Raw genomic sequence first — 17004 nt, forward strand, 5'->3', positions numbered from 1 at the left:
AGAAGTTATTGGTTCCACTGGGCTTGACCATGAGCAAGCTGAGGAATTCTTATTATTATTATGATGATTATTATTATTTTTTTCTTAATTGGTTGGAGACTCTCTTGGCTTGAGAAATACAGTGAGCTCTGCAACAAGCCATTCTTGCACTGGGAAGTCTCTATTATGGAAATGGTGTTTGTGAGCAAGTTTAACTTGGTCTGACTACATGCTATTGGTGTTCTCCTACTAGCTTTCCTTGTGTTACCATGGTGCTTCACCCGTCTGTCCCCAAAATGTTTCTGATCTCAGAAACCTAATCCGAGCTGTAATTATAATGATGCTTGGTGAAGTTCAGTTGCTGTTCTCTCAGTAAGAGCTTTTATCTTGCAATGTTTATATATATATATATATATATATATATATATATATATATATATATATATATATAATATAGTGTGTGTATTTATTTTATATATATATATATATATATATATATATATATATATATATATATATATATATATATATATAAAATTTATTTATTTAATGAAAGTGGCATTTAAACTTGACAGCCATAAGATTAAATTACATTGTGAAATCCTAGCATAATACCAGGATTAATCAGCAAATGATTCTCACACTGGCATGAAAGTAGAGCCCTATATTTTCATCAAAGGAGCTGTTTCACTGAATTTTAAGGTGAAATCTGTATAATTATATTTTGTTTGACATCTATACTCCTTGTCACCAAATAAAACCTAAATGTTTTAAATGTTACTTGTGATACATGTTGTACAGTGCTTGAACAAATTTCACAAGTAGTTTCAATATGTAATAATGACACACCTATATGTGTACATGATGTATGATGTGTAAATACATTGTTAAATACGACAGTTTATTTCTGTCTTGGAATATCACCAACATAAAAAGTCTAATGCATTTGTTTTTCATTACATCACATGTCTATAAAAATTTCTTTTTCAGTAAAAATATTTGTCTATTTGTGAAATGTGACAGAGAATTACATCAGATAATTACTTGCACCAAAGGGAGGACCACAATGTATGTGTGACCTGAATCGGTAAATAATACATTATTTAATTATTAAATAAATTTAAACAGATATTGATTAGGGATTTTTTTTTCTTTTTGGTACTGAGAAGAGGACAGTGTCATTATAAAGGGATATACCATAATTTTAAAATGTGTATGTGCTTTGCTAACTTCTAGAAATAAACACTGATACAGGAACAATAACAATATATAAACCAAGTCATAATGTATATAAATACATGATGGGCTATACAACAGTTTGAGTATCACAGCAGCCTTCTTCTCAATTGGGCACTTTGGGCTCAATTCTGAGTGAGGCTTCATACATACTTTCTTCATCCAACACGTTGCTACTGTCTAGCAAATACTGGGCTGCCTAGAAAACAAGGAAAAACAAAAACAGACAAACAGTTCCAGTTTAAATTCACTTATTGGTTACCTCCTTTAAAACTTAAGTTTCTGTGAAGTAATAGAGCTATAACAGGCAATTAAGATCAGTCAATTTTGGTTGACAAGAATAAGAACTGAAAATAATTTTACAAAAGGAGAAGGAACATTATTACATTCTTTCTTGATCAAGCTTCATAATGTCTTCAATCTTAGATGATGAGTTGAGATGTTAGTGCAGGGGCGGTGCCAGAGATTTTCTTTTGCTGGTGCTATGCTCACTTGACTTTTCAGTGAGGGTGAGCTGTAATTTGCCACTTCCCATTAATATGCCAGTCACCATAGTTTAATTACTTCCGCCAATGAGGTTATGATTTCAGCTTGTTTGTTTGCTTGCCTGACTGCAAACAGGATTATGCAAAACCTACCAGCCTGATTTTCATGAAACCTGGTGAAAAAGTGTTACATGGGTCAAGGAAGACCCATGTCAATTTTAGAGCAGATCTGACACACAGGGCGGCTTGACAAATTTAGTTTTACTTTCATTAATGTTGTGGCATTTGGCCTTGGAGGACATCTGTTCTCAGAGTGCCCTTCAAAATTATTTTTGTCAAAATAGCTTGACGTTTGGAGCTCATTATCCCATCTTCTTTGGATGACACTCCTTTTCAAGTGAAAAGAAGCAGCCCTTATGAGACTTCACAGTAGGCAGTGTGTTCTTTGGATGATGAGCGATGTTTTCTTTAAGGCCAAAATGTTCTACCTTTTTTTCATCAGACCAAAAGATGTTTTCACACATGGTTTGTGTGAATGTTTTTTTTTTTTTAAATTTAGACATACTTGGATGTTTATATTTTTGCAAAAAATATGTTATTGTTATGCTACCCCATAGCCTAGACCTATGCTGAATATGGGAGTGTGCTGTCACTTGTAAAAGGTAAACATAACATTGGAGGATCATCCTGATCTTGGTAATGTCACTGTGGTACATTTAATATTCATACTGTACCACTCTCCTGATCACTACCCTTCAACAATAAAATCCCACAGCTGTTATTTCATCTGCTTGCAGACCATGACTACCTCAGAAGAATCCAACTATGAAGAAGAAAATCAAATAAATCTTCATGGAATTCAAGGGCGAAAATGATGATTTTTATTTAGGGAATCACTTTCACTGACGGCGGCACGGTGGTGTAGTGGTTAGCGCTGTCGCCTCACAGCAAGAAGGTCCTGGGTTCGAGCCCTGGGGCCGGCGAGGGCCTTTCTGTGTGGAGTTTGCATGTTCTCCCCGTGTCCGCGTGGGTTTCCTCTGGGTGCTCCGGTTTCCCCCACAGTCCAAAGACATGCAGGTTAGGTTAACTGGTGACTCTAAATTGACCGTAGGTGTGAATGTGAGTGTGAATGGTTGTCTGTGTCTATGTGTCAGCCCTGTGATGACCTGGCGACTTGTCCAGGGTGTACCCCGCCTTTCGCCCGTAGTCAGCTGGGATAGGCTCCAGCTTGCCTGCGACCCTGTAGAAGGATAAAGCGGCTAGAGATAATGAGATGAGACTTTCACTGACAGTAGCTGTATGCTACTTACCTTTGGACTTAATTCTGTAATTAACATTAACTCACAACTACACAGCCATTATAAAAATGGTGGGCATACTTACGTGACCAGGGTACTGTGGTTAATGTATGTTATTTTTCTGAACAATTGTCAAACAAAATACACACACACACATATATATATATATATATATATATATATATATATATATATATATATATATACACACACACATAGTCAAAGTAAAAAGTATGCGAACCCTTTGGAATTCTGGTTTTCTGCATGAATTGGTAATAAAAAGTGATCTGATCTTCATCCAAGTCACAAGTACTGATGTACACAATGAGCTTAAGCGAATAACACACAAAAAATTCTACTTTTTCATGACTATTATACAAATGCATTCAACATTCACAGTAGTGGTGGAAAAAGTAAGTGAACCTTTGTATTTAATAACTGGTTGACCCTCCTTTGGCAGCAATGACCTCAACCAGGTGCTTCCTGGAACTGCAGATCAGACCTGCACATCATGCAGGGGGAATTTTAGCTCATTCTTCCCTGCAGAACTCCCTTAACTCTTCCATATCCTTGGGTTGTCTTCTGTGTATGGTTGTCTTCAAGTCATTCCACAGCATCTCAATAGGATTGAGAGCAGGGCTCTGACTAGGCCACTCCCTTACAGAAAAACCACATGAACTTCACATGTGATTTCTCACGTGAAATATGTGGAAAATGTGTTTTGCACATGGGAAACATGTTATTTGCACATGGGAAACATGTGGGTTTGGCCCAATTTTATGTGAATCACATGTGGGAATGTTTTACACATGTGGTAACATGTTTTCCACATGTGCTCTACATGGTAACACGTGGTAACATGTGATCACATGTGAAATACATGGGAAATTCATGTGTTTTTTCTGTAAGGGCTCCAAAAGGCAGATTTTGTTCTTCTGAAACCATTGTGCTATGGATTTGCTGTGATGTTTAGGGTTATTGTCCTGTTGCATCACCTAGCCTCTTCTGAGCTTCAGTTGACAGACAGGCACACTCACATTATCCTAGAGAATTTGTTGATAAATTTGGGAATTAGTTTTCCCCTCAATGATGGCAAGCTGTCCAGACCCTGACTCAGCAAAGCAGGCCCAAATCATGATGTTCCCTCCACCATACTTTACTGTAGGGACGATGTTTTGATGTTGATATGCAATGCCATTTTTACACCAAATGGAGTTCAGCTTGTTCCTCCAAAATAGTTCAATTTTGGTTTCATCACTCCACAAAACATTTTCCCAGTACCATTGTGGAGTGTCCAAGTGCTCTTTTGCAAAATTCAGGCGTGCAGCAATGTTCTTTTTTCACAGCAGTAGCTTCCTTCTTGGTGTCCTGCCATGGACTCCTTTCTTGTTCAATGTTTTGCATATTGTTGAATCATGAACAGAGATGTTAGCCAGTTCTAATGACATCTTCAAGTCTTTTGCCGTCACTCTAGGGTTCTTCTTTACCTCATTAATGATTTTGCGTTGTGCTCTTGGGGTCATCTTGGCGGGGCGCCCACTTCTAGGCAGAGTAGCCACAATACCTAATCATCTCCATTTACAGAGAACTTGCCTGACAGTAGACTGATGAATACCTAAAATCTTTGAGCTGACTTTGTAACCCTTTCCAGCCTTATGTAAGTTAACAATTCTTGATCTTAGGTCTTCAGATAGCTCTTTTGTGCAAGGCATGATTCCCATCTGGATATGCTTCTTGTCAAAAGTTCAAACTCAAACTTTTCAGGGGGGTTTATCAATCAGAGTAATTCTAGGCCACACCTCTGAACTCGTTTCATAAAATGGAACCAAGGTGTGCTAAATTCTGACTGCAATGAGCTTTTTAAAAGGTCATTAGCTTAGGGTTCACTTACTTTTTCCAACCTTCAGTTTCACAGTTTGAATGACTTATTCAATATGGTCAAAAATTCTTTGAAAATCTGTGTATCTTTAGTTATAGGAGACTATCTTTGTTCATTATTGTGACTTACATGAAGATATGACCATGTTTTATATGGGAATTTAAATCCCAAGGGGTTCACACACTTTTTGTGTATGATGGCTGTTGACTTGTTAGACGAGTATGACCATCACTGACTATGATAATCTTGTGATTTTTTACACACACACACACAGAGAGAGTAGTGCTTAAAAGTTGGTGAACCCTTTAGAATTTTCTATATTTCTGCATAAATATGAACTAAAACATCATCAGATTTTCACACAAGTCCTAAAAGTAGATAAAGAGAACCCAGTTAAACAAATTAGATGAAAATATTATACTTGGTCATTTATTTATTGAGGAAAATGATCCAATATTACATATCTGTGAGTGGCAAAAGTATGTTAACCTTTGCTTTCAGTATCTGGTGTGACCCCCTTGTGTAGCAATAACTGCAACTAAATGTTTCCAGTAACTGTTGATCAGTCCTGTACACCCATTTGGAGGAATTTTAGCCCATTCCTCCATACAGAACAGCTTCAACTCTGGGATGTTGGTGGGTTTCCTCACATGAAGTGCTCGCTTTAGGCCCTTCCACAACATTTTGATTGGATTAAGATCAGGACTTTGACTTGGCCATTCCAAAACATTAACTTTATTCTTCTTCAACCATTCTTTGGTAGAATGACTTGTGTGCTTAGGGTCATTGTCTTGCTGCATGACCCACCTTCTCTTGAGATTCAGTTCATGGACAGATGTCCTGACATTTTCCTTTAGAATTCGCTGGTATAATTCAGAATTCATTGTTCCATCAATGATGGCAAGCCGTCCTGGCCCAGATGCAGCAAAACAGGCCCAAACCATGATACTACCACCACCATGTTTCACAGATGGGATGAGGTTCTTATGCTGGAATGCAACGTTTTCCTTTTTCCAAACATCTCATCTCATCTCATTATCTCTAGCCGCTTTATCCTTCTACAGGGTCGCAGGCGAGCTGGAGCCTATCCCAGCTGACTACGGGCGAAAGGCGGGGTACACCCTGGACAAGTCACCAGGTCATCACAGGGCTGACACATAGACACAGACAACCATTCACACTCACATTCACACCTACGGTCAATTTAGAGTCACTAGTTAACCTAACCTGCATGTCTTTGGACTGTGGGGGAAACTGGAGCTTTTCCAAACATAACGCTTCTCATTTAAAGCAAAAAGTTCTATTTTGGTCTCATTCATCCACAAAACATTTTCCAATAGCCTTCTGGCTTGTCCACATGATCTTTAGCAAACTGCAGACAAGCAGCAATGTTCGTTTTGGAGAGCAGTGTCTTTCTTCTTGATTGTCGTCCCATTGATTGAAAACAACTGACTCTAATTTCACCTTCAAATTAACTGCTAATCCAAGAGGTTCACATACTTTTGCCACTCACAGATATGTAATAGGGCGGCACGGTGGTGTAGTGGTTATCGCTGTCACCTCACAGCAAGAAGGTCCGGGTTCGAGCCCCGTGGCTGGCGAGGGCCTTTCTGTGTGGAGTTTGCATGTTCTCCCCGTGTCCATGTGGGTTTCCTCCGGGTGCTCCGGTTTCCCCCACAGTCCAAAGACATGCAGGTTAGGTTAACTGGTGACTCTAAATTGACCGTACATGTGAATGTGAGTGTGAATGGTTGTCTATGTCTATGTGTCAGCCCTGTGAGATGACCTGGCGACTTGTCCAGGGTGTACCCCGCCCTTCACCCGTAGTCAACTGGGATAGGCTCCAGCTTGCCTGAGACCCTGTAGAACAGGATAAAGCAGCTAGGAATAATGAGATGAGATATGTAATATTGGATCATTATCCTCAATAAATAAATGACCAAATATAATATTTTTGTCTTATTTGTTTAACCAGGTTCTCTTAATATACTTTTAGGACTTGTGTGAAAACCTGATGATGTTTTAGGTCATATTTATGCAGAAATATAGAAAATTCTAAAGTGTTCAAAAACTTTCAAGCACCATTATAAAATACAGTACTTGTTTGCCATGCAGAAGCTAATAAAATGACAGAAAATATTTATTTTCCAATTCCTCATTTTTTGATGAGTTTCTGTCAGGAAACAGTTAAAAGATGGATGCAGAAGAATTGGTTTTATATTCTACAGTGTGTACCATTGTATCATCCTGACCCACAGCAAGCTACCTTGTCTTTTCAGATGACCTTCTGTCATTCTTTTCCTAAACTGATATATATATACACACACACACACACACACACACACACACACACACACACACACACACACACACACACACACACAACCCCAATTCCAAAAAAAGTTGGGACAAAGTACAAATTGTGAATAAAAATGGACTGCAATAATTTACAAATCTCAAAAACTGATATTGTATTCACAATAGAACATAGACAACATATAAAATGTTGAAAGTGAGACATTTTGAATTTTCATGCCAAATATTGGCTCATTTGAAATTTCATGACAGCAACACATCTCAAAAAAGTTGGGATGGGGCAATAAGAGGCTGGAAAAGTTAAAGGTACAAAAAAGGAACAGCTGGAAGACCAAATTGCAACTCATTAGGTCAATTGGCAACAGGGCATTAACATGACTGGGTATAAAAAGAGCATCTTGGAGTGGCAGCGGCCCTCAGAAGTAAAGATGGGAAGAGGATCATCAATCCCCCTAATTCTGCGCCGACAAATAGTGGAGCAATATCAGAAAGGAATTTGACAGTGTAAAATTGCAAAGAGTTTGAACATATCATCATCTACAGTGCATAATATCATCAAAAGATTCAGAGAATCTGGAAGAATCTCTGTGCGTAAGGGTCAAGGCCGGAAAACCATACTGGGTGCCCGTATCTTTGGGCTCTTAGACGGCACTGCATCACATACAGGCATGCTTCTGTATTGGAAATCACAAAATGGGCTCAGGAATATTTCCAGAGAACATTATCTGTGAACACAATTCACCATGCCATCCACCGTTGCCAGCTAAAACTCTATAATTCAAAGAAGAAGCCGTATCTAAAGGTGATCCAGAAGCGCAGACGTCTTCTCTGGGCCAAGGCTCATTTAAAATGGACTGTGGCAAAGTGGAAAACTGTTCAGTGGTCAGACGAATCAAAATTTGAAGTTCTTTATGGAAATCAGGGACGCCGTGTCATTCGGACTAAAGAGGAGAAGGACGACCCAAGTTGTTATCAGCGCTCAGTTCAGAAGCCTGCATCTCTGATGGTATGGGGTTGCATTAGTGCGTGTGGCATGGGCAGCTTACATATCTGGAAAGACACCATTAATGCTGAAAGGAATATCCAGGTTCTAGAGCAACATATGCTCCCATCCAGACGACGTCTCTTTCAGGGAAGACCTTGCATTTTCCAACATGACAATGCCAAACCACATACTGCATCAATTATAGCATCATGGCTGCGTATTAGAAGGGTCCAGGTACTGAACTGGCCAGCCTGCAGTCCAGATCTTTCACCCATAGAAAACATTAGTGCATCATAAAACGGAAGATACGACAAAAAAGACCTAAGACAGTTGAGCAACTAGAATCCTACATTAGACAAGAATGGGTTAACATTCCTATCCCTAAACTTGAGCAACTTGTCTCCTCAGTCCCCAGACGTTTACAGACTGTTGTAAAGAGAAAAGGGGATGTCTCACAGTGGTAAACATGGCTTTGTCCCAACTTTTTTGAGATGTGGTGTTCTCATGAAATTTAAAATCACCTAATTTTTCTCTTTAAATGATACATTTTCTCAGTTTAAACATTTGATATGCCATCTATGTTCTATTCTGAATAAAATATGGAATTTTGAAACTTCCACATCATTGCATTCCATTTTTATGTACAATTTGTACTTTGTCCCAACTTTTTTGGAATCAGGGTTGTGTGTATATATATATATATATATATATATATATATATATATATATATATATATATATATATATATATAAAATCAGTCCCTGAGGAAGAGTTTAGGTGCTCGTCACCTCTCACTTTCAGCCCTCACCGCAGGCTAGTGGAGCTCCTGTCACAGTACCACAAAAAGAGAGCCAAGTGTGTAAGTCTCTCCCACCAGTACATAGCCTCTCCACGGCAAGCCCTATGCAGTTCCTTTGCATGGCTACAGATGGAAACTGGGTACCATAAGGCCCCAGGCTAAACTACAGGGAGCTCGGAGGAGGTCTGGCCCCCAGACATGCAGCATGCATGGCCCACCAGCATGTGGACATGCACTGATGCCCATGAACCAGACCCCCAGCTATGGGTAAATAGATTGGGCAGACAGAGCTCGTTAGCCTTGGAAGACAGTCCGTCTGGGGAAGGGAACCCCGAATATCAACCTAAGACCCGTGGACTTCACTGTCACCGTTCCGGCTTGCTGGACCATGGCAGATGAACCATGGGTGTAAAGGGTGGGGCCAGTATAGTGCACACTGCATTTCACCTAAAAACTCCTTTGTGCAGGCTGGAAGGACACATCCATATCCACAGCCATTTCTCACCTTCACCTGCGACCTCTGTGGATGACTGCCAGTCCTGCATCAGACTGGTGAGCCACCAAAGAGACTGCAGCCAATGTGGAGGTCAACCCTCCAGCTAATCTTTGCCTGTGAAGTCAAGCCATGATGATTTTATATATATATATATATATATATATATATATATATATATATATATATATATATATATATATATATATATATATATATATATACACACACACATATATTGGTTTGAGCTTGCCCAGTTGGGGTATATGCTCCCATAAAATAAATGGTGTCCTTCCTATTTTACCTTCTATCATTCTTTTCCCAAACTCTCTCTCAGGATTCCAGTGCTGACATGACACAGCCCCCCAAACCAACCATCAAACACTCTTTTTTGAGTGGTCTTCCCCATAGGGCAGGGACCTGGTTTCTCTGGGTACTTGGCATGGAACTCTTGGCACAGTAAGGGGATCTAGAACATTATTTGCTGGAATTCAGCACTGCTTCTTAGGGTTGTAGCCCTCCCACTTTTTCAGGTACTCCAGTCTCCCACCCCTGTAATGAGAGTTGAGGATGGATTTGACCAGATATCCCTCTTGGTTGAGGGTTGCTGGGGGGAGAGACGAATGACTGATCTCTCATGATCTGGCAGTGACTGTCTACAAATAGGACATGCGGAAGGAGGTAGCGCCTTAACAGTGGCATGGCACAGTCCAGTTTATGTTCTCATTGGCATGGCATAAGATTCTGTAAGAGCCAATGTACCTAATGTCGAGCTTTTTGCATCCAGGCATGTTCCTGATGTCCTTCATGGACAACCACATTCAGGTCCTGGGTTGACCTTGCAGGTTCTCCCCTCAGTGATGGTGTTTATACTTTCTTCCCACTATTCTCGGCACTGGTCGGTGCTATCCCACGCTCTCCAAATCCACCAAAACTAGTCATCCACTGTGAGTGATTCTGTGGGGTTAGCATTCCATGGGAACACCATTGGCTGATATCTGAGCATACACTGAAAGGGTGTTAGATGTATACTGAGCTGCACAAGGAGTTCTGGGTGTACTCAGCCCATGGGAGAAACTGCACCCAATCCACTTGATTTTCCAAGCAAAATGTTCTTAAAAATCTGCCGATTTCCTGGTTGGCTCATTCTACTCGTTTAGTAGATTGGGAATGACAACCTGATGTGAAACTCACCTCCAACTTCTCCATAAAACCTGACCACACCCGTGATGTGAACTGTATGCCCTAACAGGAGGAGATTAACTAGGGATGTCAGTGATATTAGGGCACCAGTATTTGGCCCTCAGCTCCTTCCAGCCAGTGCCACCACTCCTGTAGGGTCTTTGACTGTCTTGGGCTTTGGCCACTGAGTCACTGCAGCCACTTTGGCTTTGTCCATGCTTATTCATTCCTGTCTAATGAAATGCCCCATAAATGAGACTGTGGGGCATGGAGTTCACATTTTTCTCCTTTCACATCAAGCTGATTGCTTAGGAGAAGGGATAAGACTTGTTTGATATGGCTCACATGACTTTCAAAGGATGAGGAGTGAATGTCGATGTAGGCAATTACAAATTTTCCCAACATATCTCTTAATACAACATTAAGCAAGCACTGGAACACTAAGGGGGTGCAAGAAAGCCCAATAAGGCATCACCTTATGGGTGATGCCAGATCTCAGAGAAAACATCCTTGGATGTTTTCTCTGATGCCCCTTTTCCACCGAAGCAGTTCCAGGGCTGGTTCGGGGCCAGTGCTTAGTTTGGAACCGGGTTTTCCGTTTCCACTGACAAAGAACTGGCTCTGGGGCCAGAAAAACCGGTTCCAGGCTAGCACCAACTCTCTGCTGGGCCAGAGGAAAGAACCACTTACGTCGGGGGGGGCAGAGTTGTTAAGACCAAGAACAATAACAAGACCATGAAAGATCACCATTTTTAAGCAACGAGAAGCAACAGCTATTATTATTATTATTATTATTATTATTATTATATTATTGTTGTTGGTGGTGCTGCTGCTGCTTCTTCTGTGTTGTTTTTGCTTAGATATTCGCGCCAAGGTTTATGCAAACGTAGCGACGTAACTGACGTATACAGCAACGTAACTGACGTATACAGCAACATAATGACGTGGCTTCCCTTAGCACCGCGAGCTATGGAAAAGCAAACTGGTTCTCAGCTGGCTTGCAAGTTGAACGAGTTGTGAACCAGCACCAGCACTGGCCCTGAACCAGCCTTAGAACTGATTTGGTGGAAAAGGGGTATCAGAGGCCAGAGGTGGTGCTAAAGGCTGTTTTCCACTCATCACCTGGTCTAATCCACACAAGGTTATTGGCATTGTGCAGGTTGAGTTTATAATATCTTGGCCATGTGGAGCTGCTCATTTGCAGAAGGAACCATTGGCAGAGGATATGGGTACCACCCATTATCCAATTTAGCCCCCTACATTCAATGCATGGATGAGGTCCACCCCCTTTTGTTTCAAGTAGCTGGAGATGTGGACAACCTGATATACCCGTGTTGGAGGGCCTCTTGACCATAGTCTTCCATGGCTTGTTGTTCGGTGAGTGATAGTAGATACAGTAGATGCAGTTATGGTGGGGCAAGGTGCCTGGGAAAAGGTTGATGGCATAGTCATGTCATCTGTGAGGTGGTAACCCACTGAGCTTACTAAAAACCTACAAGAAATCATGGTATATTTCTGGGATATGGGTTGTGTCAGAAAGGTCGGGGCTTTCCACAGAAGTGGAAGCAACAAGCAGATGAGGATGAAGACTCTGACACTTGCAATGTTCAGATCAATGAATAATCTCATTATCCTTCCAAAAAATGTGTGAGTTGTGAAGACATATCCAGGGAAATCCTTGAATGATCAGGCACTTGATGGTTATGGTTACCAGAAAGGTGATGGATTCTTGGTGTAGTGTAGGAGGGATTGTGTGCAGAGAATGATGATGCCAGACTGGAAAGCGAGGACCTGAGTATGATTTACCATGTATGTGTTGGAGGAGGTGGTCATCCTCTCAGCTGGATCAGTGGGTGTTGTGGCTCTTTCTCATGTTGGGCAGCTTGCCACTACATGATTGGGGTTGCTGCAGTAATAGTACAATTGTTTCCTTCTCTGAATCTCATGCTCAGCAATGTTCAGCTTAGTGCTTGAAATCTGCATTAGCTCCCAGAAATCGGGCTCCATCACTATGCTGAGGGCTCTGTAGACATTTTGGTGGTTCCCAAGGAGGTTATTGAGGTGGATGACCACAATGATGAGGGAATTAAGAGAGAAGTGTTCATCCTGGCATTCCAATTCAATGAACACTTCCACATTAAGTTCACACTGCTAAAGGCAGTTTTGAGTGCGGGCTCATTCCAGCCACTTCCAGCTGCCAGTGTACAAAATTCCAGCACATACTTGGCTGCATGTTATTTTCCTTGCTTTATGGCTGTAACAACGTTTATGCTCAGACAATGAGGAGCTAGGAGATAGGTGACAGAGGAGACAGAGAGTTCAAGCTGCATTTTATTTTTTTTCACAATGCATTTTTCAGTGACTTCACCACACGCATACAAACATAACCAGATGTTGAGGAACACAGTTCTCTCTCTCTCTCATTACTGGCCATTTGAAAGACACAGAGACATATTAATAGACAGCCAGTAATTCAACACAGGTGTAACTCATCACATTTTACCTACTGGTTTAACTTAATTCCTCGCCATTCACAACCAACGCTCAACCATACCACCGCTACCACATACCCCAACTGCCCAACTCAAGACATCCTTCCTGGAGCTGACTGCTCCCCACCCCACCCCACCCATTATCCCAGATTCTAGCATCCCTGTGAACAAACTTATGAATCATGATCTTGAGCATTTGATTAAATCATTTGACCAGCCAGTCCTTTTGCTTATGGTAAACACTGGTACAAATTGATCTAATCCTCAATAATTCATACAGTTTGTATTCTGTACAGGACATGAAAAGTAGTGCCTTTATCAGTCAGGATTTCTTTCAGAATCCTGACTCAGGAAATAATGCAAAAGAGTGCCTCTGTAACACTATGTCCAGGGATATTGCGAAGAGGTACTGCTTCTAGGTATAGCCTTATATAATCCACTATGACTAACACAAAGTGATACCCTCATGCAGATCAATCTAATGGCCCAACAATATCCATGCCAATTCTCTCGAAAAGGGTCTTGATCAAAGGTAGAGGGCACAATGATGCTTTTGGTGTAACCACTGGATTTACCAGCTAGAATTTGCGACAATGCCCCATGGCTCTTTGGGACCAACAACTGTCATCTCTTCCTTAGTCTGAGTGTCCTGTGTCACTTGATATACTCTATCCTTAATGACTGCAAAATATGGGTAGGAAAGTGCAACATTAAGCAGGAGGTTTTGACCGTTGATTGCTCTCACTTGGTCACAAGTGTGTTTCAGGAGTCTTGTCTTGCATCTGCTGCAGAGGGAAATCTGTGAGGGGATTCCTGAGAGAGATGTGAGGTGGCCGTCCCCACTCTTCATGTCATCATGCTGCAGAGCTGATGCGGACAGCCCTGGGACTATCTCCCCAGCAAACGTTGCCATGGAATTCCCCATCATATGTTACTGCAGGACCCATCCACTACTATCTGTTTTATTAATGTTCTAAACCCCAGCCAATCTGTCCCCAGGATCAGTGGATGAGTGAGGCTCACACTAACTGCCACTGACAGATTATGCTTTTCTCCCTAGAAACGAATCATGATGGGGATTAGCGGATATTTGTGAATATCCTTGGACACACAGCTCACCTTCACCAGTCATGAATTTCACATTGCCAGGCACTGAATCAGACTTTGATGCATTGAGGTCTGGTTACAACCAGAAACCACCAAGGCCTGATGTGTACCCCCTTGAATACTTACAGACGTGTCGTAGGTTCCTGCTCAATTGGGGGAAGCCCACAGTGCATCAGAAAAGCAAATCAGAATCCCTGCCTCTTTGTGGGAATGCTGATTCTGGGAGCTCCCAACCTTCCTACTGCACCGACAGACCTGCCCGGACTTGCTCATGATTTTAGTGGGCACGGATGGGTCCACCTGTGGAGAGGTGGTGGTGGTGGTGTGTGTGTGTGTGTGTGTGTGGGGGGGGGGGTTAGTTGATGGACAGTCACAGAAGCAGAAGGGGGTAAGGAGACATGGAAAGAAACATGGGTTCAGGGATCAGGTTTTGGTGGAATTGGCCCCCATTTCCATGTGGCTGGGGTAGGGGAGGGGTGAGGAGAGAAGGGAGAAAGAGACGTTGCAGAAGTACTGCTCCCAGAAATACCATCTGGTGATCCTCTGCCAACAGAACCGCCTCCTCCAATGATGCCACATGGTGATATTGGAGCCATGTCAATGTTTCGCTTAGCAGTTGCATGACAAACTGCTGCAGTGCCACTTGATTGATGATGTCCGTGGCATTGCACTTGCCAGTCAGCAACTACCATCAGCAGGCATCTCTGTTGAGTGAAAGCAAATTGCCGACCGACTTCACCATATGCCAGTGTGTGGAAGCACTAGTGATACTCTTCTGGGGTGTGGCTGACCTGCTTTAGGTCTGGGTACTCCAGCATGCTGGTGGCCAAGAGCTGCCAAGCCACAAGCTGGGCTTTCCCTGACAAGAATGGCAATGGGCAGGCTGCCTACTGTGAGGGTGGCAATGAGCTCACCTCTGCAACATGCTTGAACAGTTCAATGAAGGCTTCTGGGTTGTTCTGTGGTCCCATCTTGACCAGCTGGATGGGAATGTTGGCCGCATGGGTGACCACTGTAGTACCTGCTGACTGGACCATGCTCTGGCTCTGGATCACCTGCCTTTCCTCTGCCTGGGCCTTGAGCAGGGCCCAGAAGCGCTGCCCCGATCGCCAGATAGCACTACAAGGTCTTGGTGCTGGTGCTGCAGGTTGCTGCCGAGTGTCTAAAAAAGCTCTTTGACTGGTTTGGACCCCATGGTGGCATTTGTTCCTCACTCCCAGGTTTCAGCACCAGTGTAACAACTCTTATGCTCATGCAATGAGGAGCTGGGAGACAGGCATGAGAGTTCAAGGTGCATTTTATTTTTTCACAATACACTTTTCAGTGACTTCACTGTGCACACACACAAATGCAACTACATGTTGTGGAACACAGCTCTCTTTTTTGTTACTGGCCATCTGAAAGACACACAGAGATGCATTAATAGAAAGCCAGTAATTTGACACAGGTGTAACTCATTACAGGTTACCTAATGGTTCAACCTGACTCCTCGCCGTTCACAGCTGTCGCTCAACCATGCCCTCGCTTCCACAACAGTGAGAAACTTTTCCCTCTGGGGAGTGAACAAAAACTGCAGAAAAGTTCAATGAAGCAAGCACATTATGGGCACATGAAGGGCACATGAAAGGAGTCACCATTCTTTTCCCACACAGCCATACCCCATCTGAGTGTTTTTCCAGTGAGTGGATTGATGAATTGCATAATCTTGGCCTGATCAGACACATCCTCTTGATTGATGAAATACAGAGAACACTGAAGTAGGAAGCCCCTGCACTGAACAGCCTCTCCTGAGAACTTGTCTGGATGGGGAATGAGTGAATTAGGAGCTGCTGTTAGAGTTGAATGTGAAGAGGATGCCTGGCTGATTTTGGCATCAATTTCATTTATCTACTGCTGTTGTTCTCCCATTAATTTTCCTTGAGCAGAAAGCACATTCCAGCACCTGCCTGAACATGTTACATCCATGATAATGGCAAAGTAATCTGTCAGGAAACAGTCCTGAGACAGATGCAGATGTAGTTTTGTGCTTTTGAGTTGACAGACAAATACAAAACTTGAATCAAAACTCATAATGAGGGACAGGCAAAAAGGTCAAGAGATCAGCAAACATCAATATCAACACTGAATACAAAATGCAAAAACCAGAGAGCCAAAGTCAAGTAACAAAAATATCAACATTAAGAACAAAAGGCTTGGTAAGTTCAGGTAATTGTACATGGAGTGTTACTTTGCGGTGTGTGTGACTGAAGTCCTTTTATACTGGGCGGTGGTGATTATTCACTTGTTAAGCTGTGACCTAAAACCATATTTCTGGGGCCAACCTCATCTTCTCAACATGCTACAGAGCTGTATCTCTTGTTGTTTGAATCGATACAAGTCCAAAAATCTATGCAATTGCCATGAAGGCCTTTACTTGCTTTTAGTGCAAGTACTGTAAGTGTAATAAGTAAAAAAAAAAACCCAGAAAGTTTAAAAAAAGAAGGTGAGAGTGTGGGACAAACAGTAGTGATTGGTCAGAGGGAACATGGTTATCAGCGATTAGTCATGGGTGGGACTGTGGTTATCAGTGATTAGTCGCAAGCACAAGTTAGGCATTACACTGAGTCGAATGAACCTCATTTCAAAACTCATATAACAGCGGCTGTGATATGAGTTGGAGAGCTGAAGATAGTCACTAATGCATGCTAAAAAAGTTGATAGATTTATCGCTAAGCTTTTTTTTAATTAAAGCTGCTGAAGCGGTCTAAAAAAA

At 41.9% G+C, this 17004-nt stretch overlaps 1 protein-coding gene across 1 annotated transcript in view; it reads right to left on the bottom strand.

The window, feature by feature from the left end:
* Positions 1-1321: 1321 nt before the first annotated feature.
* Positions 1322-17004, bottom strand: part of rasgrf1 (Ras protein specific guanine nucleotide releasing factor 1) — a 706856-nt gene continuing 691173 nt past the window's right edge. The window contains exon 27 of the mRNA XM_060924009.1: positions 1322-1414. Within this exon, the coding sequence (XP_060779992.1) occupies positions 1322-1414 (93 nt within the window). The remainder of the gene's footprint in view (positions 1415-17004) is intronic.

Source organism: Neoarius graeffei, chromosome 6 (assembly GCF_027579695.1).
Source record: "Neoarius graeffei isolate fNeoGra1 chromosome 6, fNeoGra1.pri, whole genome shotgun sequence".
Lineage (NCBI taxonomy): Eukaryota > Metazoa > Chordata > Actinopteri > Siluriformes > Ariidae > Neoarius > Neoarius graeffei.